Below are 21,352 nucleotides of genomic sequence, written 5' to 3'. Positions count from 1 at the left end.
TCTCTCTCTCTCTCTCCATTTCTCTCTCTCTCTCTCTCTCTCTCTCTCTCTCTCTCTCTCTCTCTCTCTCTCTCTCTCTCTCTCTCCATCTCTCTCTCCATCTCTCTCTCCATCTCTCTCTCTCTCTCTCTCTCTCTCTCTCTCCATCTCTCTCTCTCTCTCTCTTTCTCTCTCTCTCTCTCTCTTCCTGTCATTATCTACTTCTCTCTCTTTCTTTCTGCTTGTGTGTCATTCAGATGGGACTCTGGTGTAGCCACTGGTGTTGAGGTTAAAGAGATAGTTACCCTGAACCTAAGCATGGATTGCTGTCTGACCTTGTCCATAGACTGCTTACAGGGTAAGGAAACCAATATGTCATTTTATAATTTGGGTGAACTATCCCTTTAAGATTTCAGTGAGAAAGTATTCACACCACGGTCACACAGTCTTCTAGATTTACTAGTCAAGGTCAGTCAAGGTCAACATCATTGTACCCACTACAGCCCCTGTACTGTACACTGTACCCACTATAGCCATTGTTGGGGAAGAACATTTCAACTACACTAGTCAAGGTCAGAAGGTATGGCCACACACCTGTCATAGCCTGCAAAACTGTGAAACACCATGGGTTTCTCTTGTAGTGGCTCCTGAGGGCAAAACAATGGGGTTGTTGGATTCACAGAACATGTTATAGGGATTAGATTATGGTTGCGTCCCAAATGCCACCCTACTCCTTCCCTATATAGTGCACTATTTTTGACCAGCGCCTATGTGGGGAATAGAGTGCCATTTGGGACGCAGCCTACATTTACAATAAGGGCAGTGCATAGCCAACACACAAGACAAGAGTGCACTGATACATGTATGAGTGCTGAAAACAGTATGTGCTGTGCAGTGTGTTGTAGTAGAGTATGAGTGGTATCTGTATACTCTTAGAAGTCAAGGTGCCTGGAAGAACCTTTTGGGTTGCCACACTGGCAGAACCTTTCCAGTTGAAAAAGGTTATTCGAGGAACCCCTGTGTTTTGTGATGGGAGGGGTTCAATTTTGAACCTTTTTAATAATATATTGCAGCCTATCAGAATGGAGGCGTGGCTTATTGGAGGTGTGACTTTCAGATAATAATTTTTGGTCACTTGTTAGCGTAGTCATTCCTGTTTATCATGTTGAGTTTGTACACTGCAAATTAAAATGTTCCTTGAATATTTATGCGCATTATGTTCTAATATAATATTAATCATATTAACATTGCTGATTATATTTACTCTAACGGGTAGGAGGAAGTCCAGGGGTTCCTTGAGGATCTCCAGGGTTCCTCGAGTCACCACTAATTGTAAGAGTGTACTGTACTGTTATTTTATTTTACTGCTGCTCTTTAGTTATTTGCTTTTATTTCTTTACTTAACACTTTTTTTTAATGCATTGTTGGTTAAGGGCTTGTAAGTAAGCATTTCACTGTAATGTCTACACCTGTTGTATTCGGCGTATGTGGTAAATAAAATTTGATTTGATTTGATTTACTGTAGAAACTGTAGGTAACTGTGTGGTGCATAGCTACCTCTTGGCTGGCCTCAGGTTGGTAAGAGGTGGACATAGATGCAGTGTCCAGGTTATGCTGAGTCGTGGACAGGCTGACACCATCAGGCACTGGGGCTACTGTCTGGATGCCAGCGGGCTTCAGGGCTGCAGCTGGAGCCGGAGCCAGGCGTGGGGCCCGGGCTGGGCTCTCAGGGAGGGTCTGGTCAGACCCGGCTGCAGCAGCAGATTCGGGGTCCACCACCTCGGCCCTCCAGGGTGGGGACAGGGTGGAAGGCTGGACGGGGTGGAACGGAGCGGGGGCCGACACCTGAGCCTCTCCATGGGGGTCCTGAGGGGCACCAGACTGGCCCTGGAAGGAGGAATGACTCGGGTACTACAGAACCTTCTTTGCCACTGCTGCTAAAGACACTGTACAACCTACTTGTTCATCCAAATGTATGTTATGTGCTGTGCTACTGTCCTTATCCAAACAGTTACTGTACATATTCCAACATAAAGTCAAAATGTAAAGCCAAACCCCTTACCTTTTTCCAAATTTTGTTCCTTGTTCTAAAATGGATTAAATAAAAACAAATCCTCATCAATCTACACACAATACCCCACAATGAATAAGCGAAAACAGGTTTTTAGAATTTTTGCAAATGTATTAAAAATAAAAAACAGAAATACCTTATTTACGTAAGTATTCAGACCCTTTGCTATGAGACTCGAAATTGAGCTCTGGTGCATCCTGTTTCCATTGATCATCCTTGAGATGTTTCTACAACTTGATTGGAGTCGGGGAAGAAGGGTCTTGGTCAGGGAGGTGACCAAGAACCCGATTGTCACTCTGACAGAGCTCCAGAGTTCCTCTGTGGAGATGGGAGAACATTCCAGAAGGACAACCATCTCTGCAGCACTCCACCAATCAGGCCTTTAAGGTAGAGTGGCCAGGCGGAAGCCACTCCTCAGTAAAAGGCACATGACAGCCCGCTTGGAGTTTGCCAAAAGGCACCTAAAGACTCTCAGACCATGATAAACAAGATTCTCTGGTCTGATGAAACCAAGATTCAACTCTTTGGCCTGAATGCCAAGCGACAAGTCTGGAGGAAACCTGGCACCAAGCCTACGGTAAGGCATGGTGTTGGTAGCATCATGCTGTGGGGATGTATTTCAGCGGCAGGGACTGGGAGACTAGTCAGGATCGAGGGAAAGATGAACGGAGCAAAGTACAGAGAGATCCTTGATGAAAACCTGCTCCAGAGCGCTCAGGACCTCAGACTGGGGCGAAGGTTCACCTTCCAACAGGACAAAGACTCTAAGCACACAGTCAAGACAATGCAGGAGTGGCTTCGGGACAAGTCTCTGAATGTCCTTGAGTGGCTCAGCCAGAGCCTGGACTTGAACCCGATCGACCTTCTCTGGAGAGACCTGAAAATAGTTGTGCAGCGACGCTCCCCATCCAACCTGACAGAGCTTGAGAGGATCTGCAGAGAAGAATGGGAGAAACTCCCCAAATACAGGTGTGCCAAGCTTGTAGAGTCATACCAAAGAAGATTCAAGGCTGTAAACACTGCCAAAGGTGCTTCAACAAAGTACTGAGTAAAGGGTCTGAATACTTATGTATATGTGATATCATCATCAATATATATATATATATTTTCCATTATGGGGTATTGTGTGTAGATTGATGAGGAAGAAAACCGATTTAATCAATTTTAGAATAAAGCTGTAACATAACAAAATGTGGAAAAGTGAAGTGGTCTGAATACTTTCCGAATGCACTGTATGTAATGTATTAGGGAGGTTTGTCGTGTTTCAGGCATCACATGAGCTAGTGTTAAACTTTCCCAAAATTCCCAAAAATCCTGTTCGGAGGGTTCCGAATTTCCTGCTCCTTCTCGCCTACTTCCGTGAATCTTCCAACTGGGATTTTTGGAAAACTAGGTAATTTGGGGAAATATTCACCTGGAGAGGTTGCTCTGCCACATGTTTCTCAGGGAGGGGGGCAGGGAGCGGGGGGGGGGGGGGGGCAGTGTAGACCTGCTGCTGCTGGGGCTGCTGTTGGGGCATCATATGGGGAATCAGGGGGACGGGTACTGCCATTCCTGGCATCTGCTGGGGTGGTTGGAGCTGGGACATTGGGTCTGGAGGGTGCCAAGGGTGGTCAAGGAGGGCACAGCCTAAATAAAAAATGGGGGTGAGGTGCAAGGGGTGGGAGGGTTCAGGGGAGTAATAGGGGCTGGGGGGACAGGTTACGGGGGGGGGGGCAATGCTGTGGGGGGTAGGCAGGAGGCAGAGGAGCCAGGGAGTAGGGGACGGGCTCACATCCGCCTGGGGTGCCACCTGTTGGCATGACAGGGTATGGCAAAAATAATTTATGGGAAATAGCTAAATAAACAGAGCAACATAATGACAACGTAATAAACACAAAGCTTCAACCTCTCTGTTTGTCCAAAGATATCCGTTTAGATTAGGAGTGAACACAACTCCTGATCTTTTTCCATTACTTAAAGGCCAAATCCATAAGTTCTGTGTCCCCAGTGGCAACAAAACAAAGTACAAACACAATCGACCTGAAACAAAAGAAAAACAAACTAACAAAACAAGTCGTTCGATTTTCACCATTGAGTGCACCTGGTTCCTCTTCTTCATTGGTTTTGCAGTATGTGTGCACTCACAAATACCCTCCCTCACTGTCAGTCCTCCAGGGCACTTTTCTTAGTTGTTACTCTCATTATGTATTACTTGCTTATGGATTGTGCCTCTACAGTTATGATCAAATATATATGATAGATCTGTTTTGCATAAGTGCCATGAGTCTGTCAAGTGAGACTTCTACACATTATGGAGAAACAACCCCTCTGTGAGCAGGTAGTGCGATCACAAGTTAATTGTTTGTGGCAAATAGTTAAATATAACAACCAAGAGTACACAATCGTTTAATTAAATTTTTGTATTGGGTGTATCTACTGACGGCCTGTATAGTTCCGGAAAGATACATCCGTTGTTTTGTTTCTTTTATTTACTCTGCTGGCAAACACGCTGGATGCTTCAGAAGCCATTGAAGAGCTTGAACAAATCATTGACGAGAGACACCTACAAGCGCAAAGAAACATGTTGCAGGTTTCGGAGGATTAAAGTGCTGTCCCAGACAACAAACACAATCAGCAGAGCAAGCCAAAGCCAAGTTGGCCAAGCAGTATCACCGATGGCAACAAATCAGCCCCAGGCAAGAGGGCGTGCATGGGGAGAGGTTCACGGAGATGGACGTTGACTTGCTGAAATCCATCAATGACAGGCTTGCCAAACTTGATATCTACGAGAGGACATCAATGCTTACGTGCCAGTCTAGAGCATGGCGCTTGCAACGCCAGGGTTGTGGGTTCGATTCCCACGGGGGGCCAGTATAAAAAATTAAATAAAAATGTATGCACTCACTAACTGTAAGTCGCTCTGGATAAGAGCGTCTGCTAAATGACTCAAATGTAAAAAAAAATGTAGAATTCAGCTAATGTCATATTGATGATCTGAGGAAAGAGAACACAGAGCTGAAAAGTAATCAAATCAATCAAATCTACTGCCCACCTGTGTGCTGATCTGCAGTGACTGGAGAGGGGGCGTGGCCTGGGCAGGCTGCTGTAGAGGGTTAGAAGCATTGCTGCCCAGGCAGGCAGGTGATTGGGCAAGACTGGTGGTGATGTCAGAGCACTGCTGAGGTAGAGGCTGGCTGGCAGACAACTGTGTTAGGGAGAGAGAGAGAGAGAGAGAGAGAGAGAGAGAGAGAGAGAGAGAGAGAGAGAGAGAGAGAGATGAGGGGAAGAACAGGCAGGGTGAGTAAGAATCATGACGAAGTTAATTGAACATCTATATCTGTCCTGTTCCACAAACATAATCTATTGCCTCTCATACACCCTGCCTGTCCTGTCACCAAGTCTGGTTGCCAAACAGCCGTGTCTGTCTGTCTGTCTGTCTGGAACACACACTCTCGGTCACAGGGTCTGACTGAACACACACACATAAACATACACAAGGCTCTGGACTCACACATCCACACACAGGGCTCGTGAATGTGTGAATGTACTGTACTCACAGCTGAGACCAACAAACATCACAGCCACTATCATCTCTGCTCATTGAACAGAAGTCTGGGGACAGACAGCATCTGACTGGATGGTCAGGATTTTGTCAATGAGAGTCCAACAAACTAGTGCTTCTCATAGTTACACTCACATTCACACCCACGTGTTAGATTCAGAACAGATCCTTACCTCGTGGCTGGGCTGGGCAGTAACAGCAGGCTGTGTCTGTGTCTGTGCCTGTACAGTGGTGAGAGGGGCAGCAGCTGGGATGCTCTGTGGAGCCGTGGGGCCGTTCTGATGTACCGTAGGCCCTGGGGTGGCTGGAGCAGAGGCTGGCTGAGCCTGGGGCTGGGCCTGGATCAACCCTGCACTGGGCTGGAACACAAAGGGGGAAAAGGCTGTCTTTCAGTTTATGACAAAGATTATCAAGAACACATCATATAGAATTTTTCTTCACAGGAGCAAAGAGGGAAGAATCATTGTGAGCAGGGTTGATATTGTTGCTGGAAACTGCAGGATAAAGGTAATTGAGGAGAGGCTGCTGCAATAGTAAGGGAATCTACACAGCTGATCCATCATACCAAAGAAGAAGTAGTAATCCAGCCATGTGGTGTTTATCTGTCTGCTGAGGAGTGAACAGAAGCAGATAGAACATCACTGTTACGCTTGAGGGTAGGTGTTATGGTCGGAAAATTACAGTCACTTTCCCAAAATTCCCAGGTTTTCCAGAAATCCCAGTTGGAAGATTTTCCAGGAGGGAATAACAGAAAATCCTCCAATGAAGATTTATGGAAAACCTGGGAATTTTGGGAGTTACAGGAAATGTTGCATCCCCAGGGGTTGATTTGGGATTGGGAAGTAATGTTTCCCTTGGTCATCATGGGAGGGACAGAGAAAGCTAAGCTCGCTGGATCAGGCAGCTTGCGAGGCTAAGAGAAAGCTGAGGTGCTGCTACTAGGTGGGCTGTTGCTACGGCAATGGCTAAGAAGGGTCAAAGTTCAATCAAACCGGTAGTATCCCTGACCTACCATTGAACCATTTGATGATAGAAGCAGGGACTTTTCCAAACCCAGGCCCTGGTCAGAATGCTCAGGCAACGGAGAGGTGGGCTGGCTTTGGCCGGGCCAATAGGCACCGCTGTCTGGGGGAGTAGGGGAGCTGGTCCTACGAACCATAGCTTCTCCATAGCTTTGGCTGGGCTGGTACGGGGTGTCTAGGGGTGTTGGGGAGCTTCTCCTGCGACTGACGATGTGGCTGAGACAGTGCTTGAGCAGGGAGAGATCTCCACTGGAGGAGTGGACCAATATGGAAAGAGGTGGGGCAAGATGTGAGGTAGATGGAGGAGCCGACAGGGAGGAGGTGATTAGAGGGAGATTGAGCAGTGAGAGAAGGTGGGCTAGAGACCTCCCAGCCTCCATTCTAGTTCTTAGTAGAAGGTCAAACCTCACACAGGCCCTGCAGTAGTGGGAGTGGGGTAGAGGGAGGTCAGAGAGGCGTCGTATGGGCTTTGTAACCAGGATGGCAGGATAAGGGGGATTGACTGATTGATTGATTGAGTCATGGTAGGAACATTGATGGTGCTCGGACAGCTGAGGGGAGAGGACAGGATACAGAGGGGGACGGGAGTCTAAAGGGGCGACCTTGGCTGCTGGATGCTCCTCTGAGTTTTTGTCACCCTCTGGGCTCCGATGTGGGACTTTGTCTCGTTTGGGACAGAGGTGGCAGGGAGAACGACACAGTGGTTTAGGGAGGGAGTGGGCCCTGCACATGTCAATCAAGGAAGTGCTTCCACGTCTAGCGCACTGATTGGTCCCACCACAACACACTGTACTCTCATTGGTCCCACAACCAACCAAGGAATCTCCTGTCATCTCTGGGGAGAGAAGAGCATTCTGGAATGCAAAGGGCTCACTGAAGTGTCGCTGCTCAGGTGGCATCGACCGGACAAAAGAAAACATATTTTAGTTCAGTTTGTCTTTACAAAGACAGATAATACCGAAAACAAAACGTTAACAAGGAGCTAAAGAGACATAGAAAGGGAATGTCTGAGACTAGCAGTGAGAATACGTTTAGAATAATGAATTTAGAAATTTGAGTTTGAGGCATTGGGGAATTTTGTGTGAGAAAACGTACAGGTGGAGACTGGTAGTCCCCCTGGTGCAGCTGTGCTTTAGGTTGCTGGTAGGCCCCCTGATGAAGCTGTGTGGTAGTAGCTAAGGAGTAGGCCACTTGGGGAGGCTGTGCAGTGGGCTTCTGGTAGGCCCCCTGGTGCAGCTGGGTCTGGGGCTGCACAGGGGGGCTGTAGACCACCTGGGGTGTAGAGATGGGCTCTGGGATGGACTGGTATGGGGCACTGGGCTGACCGTTTTTAACATCTGACAGCACCATGAGGCCCGCTCCACCGTCAGCTACAGTAACAGGAAACAGAGTGGAGAAAACATTATGTCAACCTCACACAATGGAGGGAGACGGAGAGAACGAGATAGATTAAGAAAGAAACAGAGGGACAGAGAGATGAAGTGACATTCAAATTCAAAAGCTGGGAGATGACTCAGAGCTGAGTCACACCCTGCATCTCTCTCTCTCTCTATCTATTTATCTATCTATCCGTCATCTATAAACCCTGTGGAGTTTCTTTCATCTGGATTACTTTGAACAGATCGGCCTTGCCTCAAGACAAGGTGACCTGTGTGTGTGTGTATGTGTGTGTGTGTTTCAATTACTTAAAGTGTTTCTCAGTTTTCTTGTATACACATTCATCTATGTGTTGTTTGTTGTTTGTTTGTTGTTTGCCTGTGTCTCTGTCTTTGTGTTTGGAGGCTGCAGTGAGGTTCTTACATGTGGTCGAGGTGGCGTGGGCGGGCAGGCTGCAGATCAGGGTAAGGGGCTGGTCGGCTTCTGCCTCCTCTGGCTCTGCTGGGGCCAGTTGCGCCCCCTGTGGTGGTACCCCCATGCTGGGCACCTGCAGCAGGGTTGTTTAATGTACAGATTAGATCAAAAATAACACGGTAACATTGATTCAGATAGACCAGTGGTCACCAACCGGTCGATCTTCAAATTATTCCTAGTCGATCACCAAACATTTCTGTAGAAAAGCCAACGATAAACCCTTGCGCTACAATTTTCGAAAACTTGTTTTGCGCTGTTTGCTGGTAGGTGCAATTGATTCGTGCCAGGTAGGCAAAGTGTTCCCATTTTGAACCATTTCATTTGTCTGAAGGGACAAACTCTGCCTACCCGGCAGACCCAAAAAGCTAAATCAAGTGTGCTTACTGCGCTGGCCAATCGGATAGCTTAAATCACCATGCCTGCAGCTTCCTAACCCACAGCAAAGTTTGATACTAGCCTACGTGAGATTTCAGAACTTTTGAAACCATGACTAGAGAGAGACTGTCAAAGAATACAGCAAAGACCTGCTGTTTTTATGAGTGAATTCATATCAAAGTTTTTATTCAACACTTTTACAAAACATAAAACGTGCTTCTCACTTACAGTCGCGGTACAACCAGCACTACAGCTGCAATGAATGAGTAGCGAAGTGTATCGATAGGCCTGTGTTTTTATTATTAGCGGCTCGTCATGTCTATTTTTTAATCGAGGAATATTTACCTTTCTCTGGCCATAGGAACAACATGAATTTGAGGCAGAAATAATGCGGTTCGACTCAAGTTTCGCCATCAGGTGGAAGAACTGGAGAGAGCAGGGGCAGTGAGATCATGTTTTTAAAAATATCTGAGCGGTACATCTCGGCTTGCATTTTGACTTCGAAAGTGATCTTGACTCAGAAAGGTTTGGTGACCAAATAAAGGGACAACTAAAACACCAACAACAAAGACAGATATACCTGCGAACAACAATGAACGGGGTTCACAGGATGACAGAAAATACATAAGATAAGTTGGATAACATAGCAAGCACTCTATCATGTAGGAACTATCTTCCTTTATGTTAAATCAAGGATGACACAAGTTAAGTTAATTATAGTGCTTTAGGTTGGTTATCTTTGAAAGCAGCAGGTAACCATTATTAAAGTAATTACTTAATGTATTGGGTTTATATATAAATATTAATATTTATAAATATATATATAAAGTACCGGTCAAAACTTTTAGAACACCTACTCATTCAAGGGTTTTTCTTTATTTTTACTATTTTCTACATTGTAGAATAATAGTGAAGACATCAAAACTATGAAATAACACATATGGAATCATGTAGTAACCAAAAAAGTGTTAAACAAATCAAAACATATTTTATATTTGAGATTCTTCAAATAGCCACCCTTTGCTTTGATGACAGCTTTGCACACTCTTGGCATTCTGTCAACCAGCTTCATGAGGTAGTCAACTGGAATGCATTTCAATTAACAGGTGTGCCTTCTTAAAAGTTGTGGAATTTGTTTCCTTCTTAATGCGTTTGAGCCAATCAGTTGTGTTGTGACAAAGTAGGAGTAGTATACAGAAGATAGCCCTATTTGGTAAAAGACCAAGTCCATTTATGGACTTTAACAGACACATCTCAACATCAACTGTTCAGAGGAGACTGTGAATCAGGCCTTCATGGTCGAATTGCTGCAAAGAAACCACTACTAAAGGACGCCAATAAGAAGAAGAGACTTGTTTGGCCAAGAAACAGGAGCAATTGACATTTTTGACTGGTGGAAAGTTGTCCTTTGGTCTGGAGTCCAAATTGGAGATTTTTTGGTTCCAACCGATGTGTCTTTGTGAGACGCGGTGTGGGTGAACGGATGATCTCTGCATGTGTATTTCCCACCGTAAAGCATGGAGGAGTTATGGTGTGGGTGTGCTTTTCTGGTGACACTGTCTGTGATCTATTTAGAATTCAAGGCACTCTTAATCAGCATGGCTACCACACCATTCTGCAGCGATATGCCATCCGATCTGGTTTGGGCTTAGTGGGACTATCATTTGTTTTTCAACAGGACAATGACCCAACACACCTCCAGGCTGTGTAAGGGCTATTTTACCAAGAAGGAGAGTGATGTAGTGCTGCATCAGATGACCTGGCCTCCACAATCCACCGACCTCAACCCAATTGAGATGGTTTGGGATGAGTCGGACCGTAGAGTGAAGGAAAAGCAACCAACAAGTGCTCAGCATACAGTGGGGCAAAAAAGTATTTAGTCAGCCACCAATTGTGCAAGTTCTCCCACTTAAAAAGATGAGAGAGGCCTGTAATTTTCATCATAGGTACACGTCAACTATGAAAGACAAAATGAGAAAAGAAAATCCAGAAAATCACATTATAGGATTTTTAATGAATTTATTTGCAAATTATGGTGGAAAATAAGTATTTGGTCAATAACAAAAGTTTTGTCAATACTTTGTTATATACCCTTTGTTGGCAATGACACAGGTCAAATGTTTTCTGTAAGTCTTCACAAGGTTTTCACACACTGTTGCTAGTATTTTGGCCCATTCCTCCATGCAGATCTCCTCTAGAGCAGTGATGTTTTGGGGCTGTCGCTGGGCAACACGGACTTTCAACTCCCTCCAAAGATTTTCTATGGGGTTGAGATCTGGAGACTGGCTAGGCCACTCCAGGACCTTGAAATGCTTCTTACGAAGCCACTCCTTCGTTGCCCGGGCGGTGTGTTTGGGATCATTGTCATGCTGAAAGACCCAGCCACGTTTCATCTTCAATGCCCTTGCTGATGGAAGGAGGTTTTCACTCAAAATCTCACGATACATGGCCCCATTCATTCTTTCCTTTACACGGATCAGTCGTCCTGGTCCCTTTGTAGAAAAACAGCCCCAAAGCATGATGTTTCCACCCCCATGCTTCACAGTAGGTATGGTGTTCTTTGGATGCAACTCAGCATTCTTTGTCCTCCAAACACGACGAGTTGAGTTTTTACCAAAAAGTTATATTTTGGTTTCATCTGACCATATGACATTCTCCCAATCCTCTTCTGAATCATCCAAATGCACTCTAGCAAACTTCAGACGGGCCTGGACATGTACTGGCTTAAGCAGGGGGACACGTCTTGCACTGCAGGATTTGAGTCCCTGGCGGCGTAGTGTGTTACTGATGGTAGGCTTTGTTACTTTGGTCCCAGCTCTCTGCAAATCATTCACTAGGTCCCCCCGTGTGGTTCTGGGATTTTTGCTCACCGTTCTTGTGATCATTTTGACCCCACGGCGTGAGATCTTGCGTGGAGCCCCAGATCGAGGGAGATTATCAGTGGTCTTGTATGTCTTCCATTTCCTAATAATTGCTCCCACAGTTGATTTCTTCAAACCAAGCTGCTTACCTATTGCAGATTCAGTCTTCCCAGCCTGGTGCAGGTCTACAATTTTGTTTCTGGTGTCCTTTGACAGCTCTTTGGTCTTGGCCATAGTGGAGTTTGGAGTGTGACTGTTTGAGGTTGTGGACAGGTGTCTTTTATACTGATAACAAGTTCAAACAAGTGCCATTAATACAGGTAACGAGTGGAGGACAGAGGAGCCTCTTAAAGAAGAAGTTACAGGTCTGTGAGAGCCAGAAATCTTGCTTGTTTGTAGGTGACCAAATACTTATTTTCCACCATAATTTGCAAATAAATTCATAAAAAATCCTACAATGTGATTTTCTGGAAAAAAAATTCTCAATTTGTCTGTCATAGTTGACGTGTACCTATGATGAAAATTACAGGCCTCTCTCATCTTTTTAAGTGGGAAAACTTGCACAATTGGTTTCTGACTAAATACTTTTTTTCCCCACTGTATGTGGGAACTCCTTCAAGACTGTTGGAAAAGCATGCCAGGTGAAGCTGGTTGAGAGAATGCCAAGAGTGTTCAAAGCTACAATGTAGAAAATAGTAAAAATAAAGAAAAACCTTTGAATCTTAACCAATCTTTTCTCAAACTAAGTTAAAATATGTACCATGGGCCTACATACCGAATGTGGTGTTATGTGGATTTATGGTACATGAGAATATGTTTTTTAAAGGTTTTCAAAAATGTCCAAGATGGAGGAAAATCTATCCTGATTGACCTTATGGGTCCTTATGAGGAAAGACACCTACATACAACGTTTATTTTACAAGCAGTGTCTAGGTCAAACGGGGCAGCAGATATGAAGGTTTAAGTGCGACTACTTGTAAAAGTGCCACGTATAAGACAATTGGTGCCATTCTTTGTTACCAAGTTACTCATGGTCTCTAGTTTCTGTGTGGCAAATTAGAAAAAAACTTTACCAATCTATGCTTGAGTTATTTGACCATGTCAAGAAAAAAATTATAATTCAGAGAATAACAAGAGCTTCGCTGTGAACCCCTAAAAGGCACAAACCTGTAGCAGGTTCTGGGTCTCAACTGCAGGGACGGTTCGCTCCCTCCTCCATTTGATGAGAGCCACTCGATCCTTGATGGACTTTCCTACGATCTTCACATCGCTGTCCAAGAAGAAGCCTGACTCTACCTATAACAGAGAGGTTATTACTAATGCTGAGTTCATAACATCTCGTAAATTCCAGCATACGACTGGGAAAAATCCACTTGAACACCCCTCCAACTGGTAATTACTAGTGGGAAACTTGTCTATCATCTCTCTCCGACTTCTCTCACATGCTTAACTCTGATGTCACATACTAAGGAAATGACACCCCAGCCACAAGCTGTTCACTCCCTTACAGTCGGGCAGATGGTATCGGAGCATGAGGTCTGATACCAACAGGCTCAGATAAACTTTATATCTACAAGACATCAGACTGCTGAACACTTGAACTAGACTGACCACCTGCACTGATTCTCCGCACCTTAGCACACATGCACTCACTCACTCACACACACACCCACACAGACACAAATGTACATTCATGCTACACACACACACACACACACATCACAACTGCTGCTACCATTATGATTGCTAAATGCCGCACAATTTAAAAACTTGCCCCCCAATCCCCTCTTCCCCAAAACATGTGTAAATATTGGACTATAAATTGTGCCTTCCTGTATTATACTTATGCTACTATTTGTATTCTTATATTTTATTATTTATTATTGTTGTTGCATTGTCAAGAAAGAACCTGCAAGTAAGCATTTCGTTGGACGGTGTATTCCATGTGTATGCCGTACATACGACTAATAAAACTTGAAACTTAAAATGGCCTTGATAACAGAATTTTTGGCAGTTAAATGCTACAAAAAAACATTATTTATAAAAAACTATTTATTAATATGTTTTTTGAACACTTGTACTTTTACTTTATGATTGATGCAGCTTGTTTGCCATTAGCCAATTGGCGTTCTCAACGTGAAAGTTCAAAGCACGTGAATGCACACAACTCGTTGCTCTAAATTTACAAGTAGTATTTTCGGAGTTTCCCACTTTTTATGAAAGCAGCATAAACAAACCAGGAAGAAGCCTGACTCCACCGACAGCAAAGAGGTTATCATCAAAAATACTCTGAGAAGATGCTAATACGGTTATTTTCGATTAGCAGTGCAGTGCATTCTGGTTCAAGGAGTGCACTCCCTTAAGGAGTGAATGGGAGTCAATTGTGCGCTAGCTCAACATCCCAAGAATAGCATGAATTACATGAACAAGACGCACAATATTACAGATATTTTCCGAGATGTGAGATTATTAAATTCTCCGTAATATTTTATTGCTTTGAAATCGTGACATTACATGCTTTGAGGAAAAAAAGCAGTTTCTCGACTCATACCCTGATTTTCTAGAAGGGAGTGTGTGATGAATGGCCTAGCAACCGTGTGACACAGAATGACAATGTCAATGTGATTGGTCAAGAATGCTCACAGCGATACGCATTTCTCTATTCATCTTTCCTATAGTTTAGGGTCTTTCGGTAGATCGTCTTTGTTATCACTAAACAAACCAGGAGGAACCCTGACTCCACCTACAGCAGACAGGACAGAACAGGACAGGACACTGCAGACAGGACAGGACAGTGCAGACAGGGCAGGACAGGACAGAGGTTATCAATAAGAACCCTGACTCCATCTACAGTAGACAGGACAGGACAGTGCAGACAGGACAGAACAGGGCAGGACGGGGTTATCACTAAGAACCCTGACTCCATCTACAGTAGACAGGACAGGACAGTGCAGACAGGACAGAACAGGGCAGGACAGAGGTTATCACTAAGAACCCTGACTCCATCTACAGTAGACAGGACAGCAAAGCAGAGAGGTTATTACTAAACAGGGGCATAAGGGCTAATGTGGAAATTTGAATTGATCCGACAGCACTTTAGGGACATCAGTTGTCCCTATCTTTGTATCACAGTCACCCAACGAGATAAATGCTTGCCCCTCCTTACCCCACAGCTCTCTGATGGGACACAGGGTCAGGCAGGGTCTACCAGACTGACTGGTAGTTGTGGTTTAAATCAATACCTTCCTGGATCATACTGGCCCGACCACAAGACCAATGACGATTTACTGATTACATAATGGGTAATTATATCAAGACTGGGTTGTGGAGATTAGCCTTTTGCTGTCCAGGAATGGACTGTAACACGAGATCAAGTCTTTCAGAAAGTTTGAGGATGATCAGTTTCATCACATAATGAGTTGTTATATGGGATTAGAGGTTATTTGTAGATCTGTGATTCTGCACAGTCTTGACTTTTCCAATTTTCCAACCGCCCCGCGACTCCTGCCATGTCTACAGACATACCGCAAACAAACAAAAAATAGAATGAGTGCACATCTGGTAAATAGTCGCTTATTGATATGTCAGTCAGTCAGGTGGCTAGCTGCCGGCAGATACTTGTATTGCAGTAACGTTGAAGATTCTGGCTAGTAGGCTATTACTTAGCCAGCTAGAAGAATGAAGTAAGAAGCTAACATTAAATGGAGCCTACTTCAGCAGTAGCAAACAATAGGCTACTAAGTTCTCATAATAACGTTACTTTACAGAGAGTAGGCTACTGAGACAGACAGTGATGTGGCACTCAGTGGTGAGGCTGAGGCAGGCTGCAATGCATGCAAGAGGAAGCAGAGGAGACAGAGAGAGCGAGCAGAAGCAAGCAGAGAGAGAGGTTAGTACAGTAGGTCACAAACTTGGGGTCAGGGCCCCATGTGGAGTCCCCTAAGAAAATTGGTACTAATCTTATCAAACAAGTTAAGAACTTTAAAAAAGAAGATATGTTTCAATATGAACATATCCACATGGCCTATTGTCCCTATAGACCTACATTAAAATGCATCAAAATGAACAATACAGTTCTAAAGATGTCATACGTTTTCGTTTATATCTGTGGTTGTTCGTCTTATCTCGATCGCCCACTGGAGTTTATAGTTTACCCATTACCCATCTTTTTACCACTACATCACTGATAGTAATACGGAATCGTAAGCAATATTTTAATAATTCATGTGAATGTGATAATACGATCATCTGTGTACTCCATTGATGTCTGTTTGTGCGGAGCTTAATTAGTAATGCCTAGGAATACAAATGTGAACGCTATGTATTATGAGAAAAGAGCTATCTATGTAAAGAGTTGATGATTTTATGCATTTTATCATTACAACTGACTGAACAGTCGCTGATAATACGTCAGTGTAAATCATTTCTCATATTTCCCCCCTTTCAGGGATACAACATGACAAATGTATAGCTAATAGGCTATGTGTTTGTATACTGAACAAAAATATAAACGCACCATGCAACAATTTCTAAGATTTTACTGAGTTACAGTTAATATGAGGAAATCAGTCAATTGGAATAAATCCATTTATCCCTAATCTATGGATTTCACATGACTGGGAATACAGATATGCATCTATTGGTCACAGATACCTTATAAGAAATGGGCCTCACAATGGGCCTCAGGTACTCGTCACAGTATTTCTGTGCATTCAAATTGCCATCGATAAAATGCAATTGTGTTCGTTGTCCGTAGCTTATGCCTGCCCATACCATAACCCCATCGCCACCATGAGGCACTCTGTTCACAACAGAGACATCAGCAAACCGCTCGCCCACATGACACCATACACGTGGTCTGCAGTTGTGAGGCCGTTTGGACGTACTGCCAAATTCTCTAAAACGACGTTGGAGGCGGCTTATGGTATAGAAATTAACATAAGATTCTCTGGCATCAGCTCTGGTGGACATTCCTGCAATCAGCATGCTAATTGCACGCTCCCTCAAAACGTAAGACATCTGTGGCATTGTGTTGTGTGACAAAACTGCACATTTTAGAGTGGCCTTTTATTGTCCCCAGCACATGGTGCACCTGTGTAATAATCATGCTGTTTAATCAGCTTCTTGATATGCCACACCTGTCTTGGCAAAGGAGAAATGCTCACTAACAGGAATGTAAAGAAATGTGTGCACAAAATCTGAGAGAAAATAGTTTTTTTGCGTTTGGTAAATTTCTGGATTTTTTTTTTTCAGCTCATGAAACATGGGAGCAACATGTTGCGTTTATATTTTTGTTCAGTGTAGCTCGATTGAGGTGAATGAGCCTACAACAGCCAAGGTGATAATGGCTGGGTTCATTTTTGCTTGTTTTTGCTGTTCTCCAAATATACAGTGCCTTCGGAAAGTATTCAGACCCATTTACTTTTTCCACATTTTGTTACAGCCTTATTCTAAATTTGATTTTAAAAAATTACAAACTAAGTGTAACGCAGGTCAACTAATGTTGAATACTTATCGTTACTAGTGAGATTCCAGTAACCAATCATATATTATATTGTGATATGTTTAAAAGTTGACAGCTATTACAAATCAGCTGCCAGAAGCTGCATGACGAGCAGTTTATTTTGAGCCAATCAAAACTCAGTATTCTATCTTAGTCCCTCTCCTAACCTCACGTTCTACACCAGTGGGCGCCAACATGTTGAAAAGGATCTAGAACGGAACGTGAAGAGCTACCGCCATTCTATGGAAGAAAAACATAGTTTCAAATCGTTGTGAGAAGTTGTATAAAACTGAACTAAAAAGAGAAAAACAGATATTAACACTCACTTATCTATCCGAACGTGCTGTGAAGGGGTTGTGGGGAAGATTGACGCCAGGATTTGGTGAATTTTCATAAGGAGAACGAGCCGCTAGCGATTAGGCTAGCTAAGCTATTGCTAGCATTTTGTGCGTGTTCATACTAAACCAAGCATACGCACAAGCCATTAACATTTAGGCTAGCTCAGCTATCGTTCAATTGAAATAGCAAACGTTAGTGATAATGCTAATCATGCATGGCAAACTATTTTAGTTTTCATACTTTTATAAAATGTGATTAGCTATTATCATAATCCATTTTGGTACACAGTTATGTTTTAGATTACTTTATAAGAAATGGTGTATAGGTGTAAGCACTAGTACTTTCCGTTTGCCCAGGCTAGTCTATTGTTCAGCCCACGTGAGCCTGGTGCTTTAGTTGTTTAAAGTCCTTTGCATTGCCCAGGCTAGTTTATTGCTTAGTTCATGTGAGCCTGGTGCTGTAGTTAAAGTGTAAAGCATTTTGACTAAGTTGTATTTTCTTATTCCTGTAATAGATTAAAGCTAAGAGCTATATTAATGTTTATATGAAAGGTACTCATGGTATATATATTGTGTGATCCTGTTTGTAAAACAGGTCAGGTTTTTTTATTTTTATGGATTCAGTTCCACCAATGATGGCGACCCGCCCGAATCCAGGACATCCGTAAGAAGATTTGCATGCAAAGATTTCCTTTTTCTTGGAGGACACTGAATTTGCACTGCCATACTACGGTGTGGTAGGATTCTTTGTTGCAAGACATCATAGCACCATACATTGCAGTGGGACTGTCATAAGCACATACCACATTAAAACACCTTACAGTGTTTATTGATAGGCACAGTCACTCACATTTGATTCCATCTCATAGTGGTTTATAAGTCAGTATTTGTGAATTGGGTTGTGTTTTTCTGTGGATTCATGTTTATTGTATTTGTATTGAACTTTGAACATTGAAAGCTGAGATACCCTCATATTAAAATAGAGTTGGGTGCACCCTAGTAAACTGTAGGCTGGATATATGGCCGATATGTAAGTATATTGTACTGTTGATGTATTGAATTCATATTGAGCTCATTGTACACATTTCACATATCAATATTTACTCAAGGTGATTATTTTTTGTACTGATTTTTATTTACAAAATACAAGCCGGCATTCTTTTCCTAAAATATTCAGTTATGCAGTCTTCATTTCTCCCTACTGCTCCAGAAGCTAACCTAACTGGTCCAATAGAGTTTAAGCTTAAACATACAGTAGCCCATATAGTGTTAAGGAATTGTTATATAAACAATCTACACACAATACCCCATAATGACAAAGCGAAAACAGGTTTGTAGAAATGTTTGCAAATGTATTAAAAATAAAAACAGAAATACCTTATTTACATAAATATTCAGACCCTTTGCTATGAGAATCGAAATTAAGCTCAGGTGCATCCAGTTCCATTGATCATCCTTGAGATGTTTCTAAAACTTGATTGAAGTCCACCTATGGTAACTTCAATTGATTGGACATGATTTGGAAAGGAACACACCTGTCTATATAAGGTCTCACAGTTGACAGTGCATGTCAGAGAAAAAACCAAGCCATGAGGTCTAAGGAATTGTCCGTAGAGGTCTGAGACAGGATTGTGTTAAGGCACAGATCTGGGGAAGGGTAGCAAAAAATGTCTGCAGCATTGAAGGTCCCCAAGAACACAGTGGCCTCCATCATTCTTAAATGGAAGAAGTTTGGAACCACCAAGACTCTTCCTAGAGCTGGTCTCCCGGCCAAACTGAGCAATCGGGGGAGAAGGGCCTTGGTCAGGGAGGTAACCAAGAACCCGATGGTCACTCTGACAGAGCTCTAGAGTTCCTCTGAGGAGATAGGAGAACCTTCCAGAAGGACAACCATCTCTGCAGAACTCCACCAATCAGGCCTTTATGGTAGAGTGGCCAGACGGAAGCCACTCCTTAGTAAAAGGCACATGACAGCCCGCTTGGAGTTTACCAAAAGGCAACTAAAGACACTCAGACCATGAGAAACAAGATTCTCTGGTCTGATGAAACCAAGATTGAACTCTTTAGCATGAATGCCAAGCTTCACGTCTGGAGGAAACCTGGCACTATCCCTACGGTGAAGCATAGTGGTGGCAGCAACATGCTGTGGGGATGCTTTTCAGCGGCAGGGACTGGGAGACTAGTCAGGATCGAGGCAAAGATGAACGGAGTAAAGTACAGAGAGATCCTTGATGAAAAACTGCTCCAGAGCGCTCAGGAACTCAGACTAGGGCGAAGGTTCACCTTCCAACAGGACAAAGACCCTAAGCACACAGCCAAGAGAACGCAGGAGTGGCTTCGGGACAAGTCTCTGAATGTCCGTGAGTGGCCGAGCCAGAGCCTAGACTTGAACCTGATCGACCATCTCTGGAGAGACCTGAAAATAGCTGTGCAGCAACGCTCCTCCAACCTGACAGAGCTTGAGAGGATCTACAAAGAAGAATAGGAGAAACTCCCCAAATACAGGTGTGCCAAGCTTGTAGCGTCATACCCAAGAAGACTCGAGGCTGTAATCGCTGCCAAAGGTGCTTCAACAAAGTACTGAGTATAAGGTCTGAACACTTATGTAAATGTGATATTTCCGTTTTTTATTTTTAATAAATTAGCAAAAATTTATAAAAACCTGTTTTTGCTTTGTCTTTATGGGATATTGTGTGTAGATTGATGAGGGGGGAAAAACAATTTTATCAATTTTAGAAGAAGGTTGTAACCTAACAAAATGTGGAAAAAGTCAAGGGGTCTGAATACTTTCCGAAGGCACTGTATATATAGTCTAGAGGACAGAGCAGCTTTCCATGAGGACACCACATTGCTAGATCAAAGTAAAATGCTCAATTTTACTCATCATCAAACAAAAAATAGATTAAGACTCATCAAATAAATGGTATCTAGGGACAGTCATATAATTTCTCAATCTATAACATAAATATCTTACTCCGTAAATGGCACCGCAAATACACCAACAGTGTCTACAAGACAGATCTTAGCCATGATAATGTGAACTCTACTCACCACAGCCATTTAGAATCTCTACATACAGTGAGGGAAAAAAGTATTTGATCCCCTGCTGATTTTGTACGTTTGCCCACTGACAAAGACATGATCAGTCTATAATTTTAATGGTAGGTTTATTTGAACAGTGAGAGACAGAATAACAACAAAAAATCCAGAAAAACGCATGTCAAAAATGTTATAAATTGATTTGTATTTTAATGAGGGAAATAAGTATTTGACCCCTCTGCAAAACATGACTTAGTACTTGGTGGCAAAACCTTGTTGGCAATCACAGAGGTCAGATGTTTCTTGTAGTTGGCCACCAGGTTTGCACACATCTCAGGAGGGATTTTGTTCCACTCCTCTTTGCAGATCTTCTCCAAGTCATTAAGGTTTCGAGGCTGATGTTTGGCAACTCGAACCTTCAGCTCCCTCCACAGATTTTCTATGGGATTAAGGTCTGGTGACTGGCTAGGCCACTCCAGGACCTTAATGTGCTTCTTCTTGAGCCACTCCTTTGTTGCCTTGGCCGTGTGTTTTGGGTCATTGTCATGCTGGAATACCCATCCACAACCCATTTTCAATGCCCTGGCTGAGGGAAGGAGGTTCTCACCCAAGATTTGACAGTACATGGCCCCGTCCATCGTCCCTTTGATGCAGTGAAGTTGTCCTGTCCCCTTAGCAGAAAAACACTCCCAAAGCATAATGTTTCCACCTCCATGTTTGACAGTGGGGATGATGTTCTTGGGGTCATAGGCAGCATTCCTCCTCCTCC

General features: G+C 43.4%; 1 protein-coding gene across 1 annotated transcript in view; it reads right to left on the bottom strand.

Moving 5' to 3' along the window:
- The window catches only part of wnk2 (WNK lysine deficient protein kinase 2), a gene marked incomplete at both ends in the record, with an annotated part of 72,745 nt that overhangs the window by 37,400 nt on the left and 13,993 nt on the right, over positions 1–21,352 (bottom strand). The window contains 7 exons of the mRNA XM_084173236.1: positions 574–626; positions 1,537–1,866; positions 5,085–5,237; positions 5,768–5,953; positions 7,712–7,986; positions 8,417–8,540; positions 12,871–12,999. Of these exons, the coding sequence (XP_084029362.1) occupies positions 574–626; positions 1,537–1,866; positions 5,085–5,237; positions 5,768–5,953; positions 7,712–7,986; positions 8,417–8,540; positions 12,871–12,999 (1,250 nt within the window). The remainder of the gene's footprint in view (positions 1–573; positions 627–1,536; positions 1,867–5,084; positions 5,238–5,767; positions 5,954–7,711; positions 7,987–8,416; positions 8,541–12,870; positions 13,000–21,352) is intronic.

Source organism: Coregonus lavaretus (assembly GCF_964263955.1).
Source record: "Coregonus lavaretus genome assembly, chromosome: 12".
Classification (NCBI taxonomy): domain Eukaryota; kingdom Metazoa; phylum Chordata; class Actinopteri; order Salmoniformes; family Salmonidae; genus Coregonus; species Coregonus lavaretus.
Note: the sequence above shows the minus strand (reverse complement) of the source record. Positions and strands in the feature narration are given on the sequence as shown.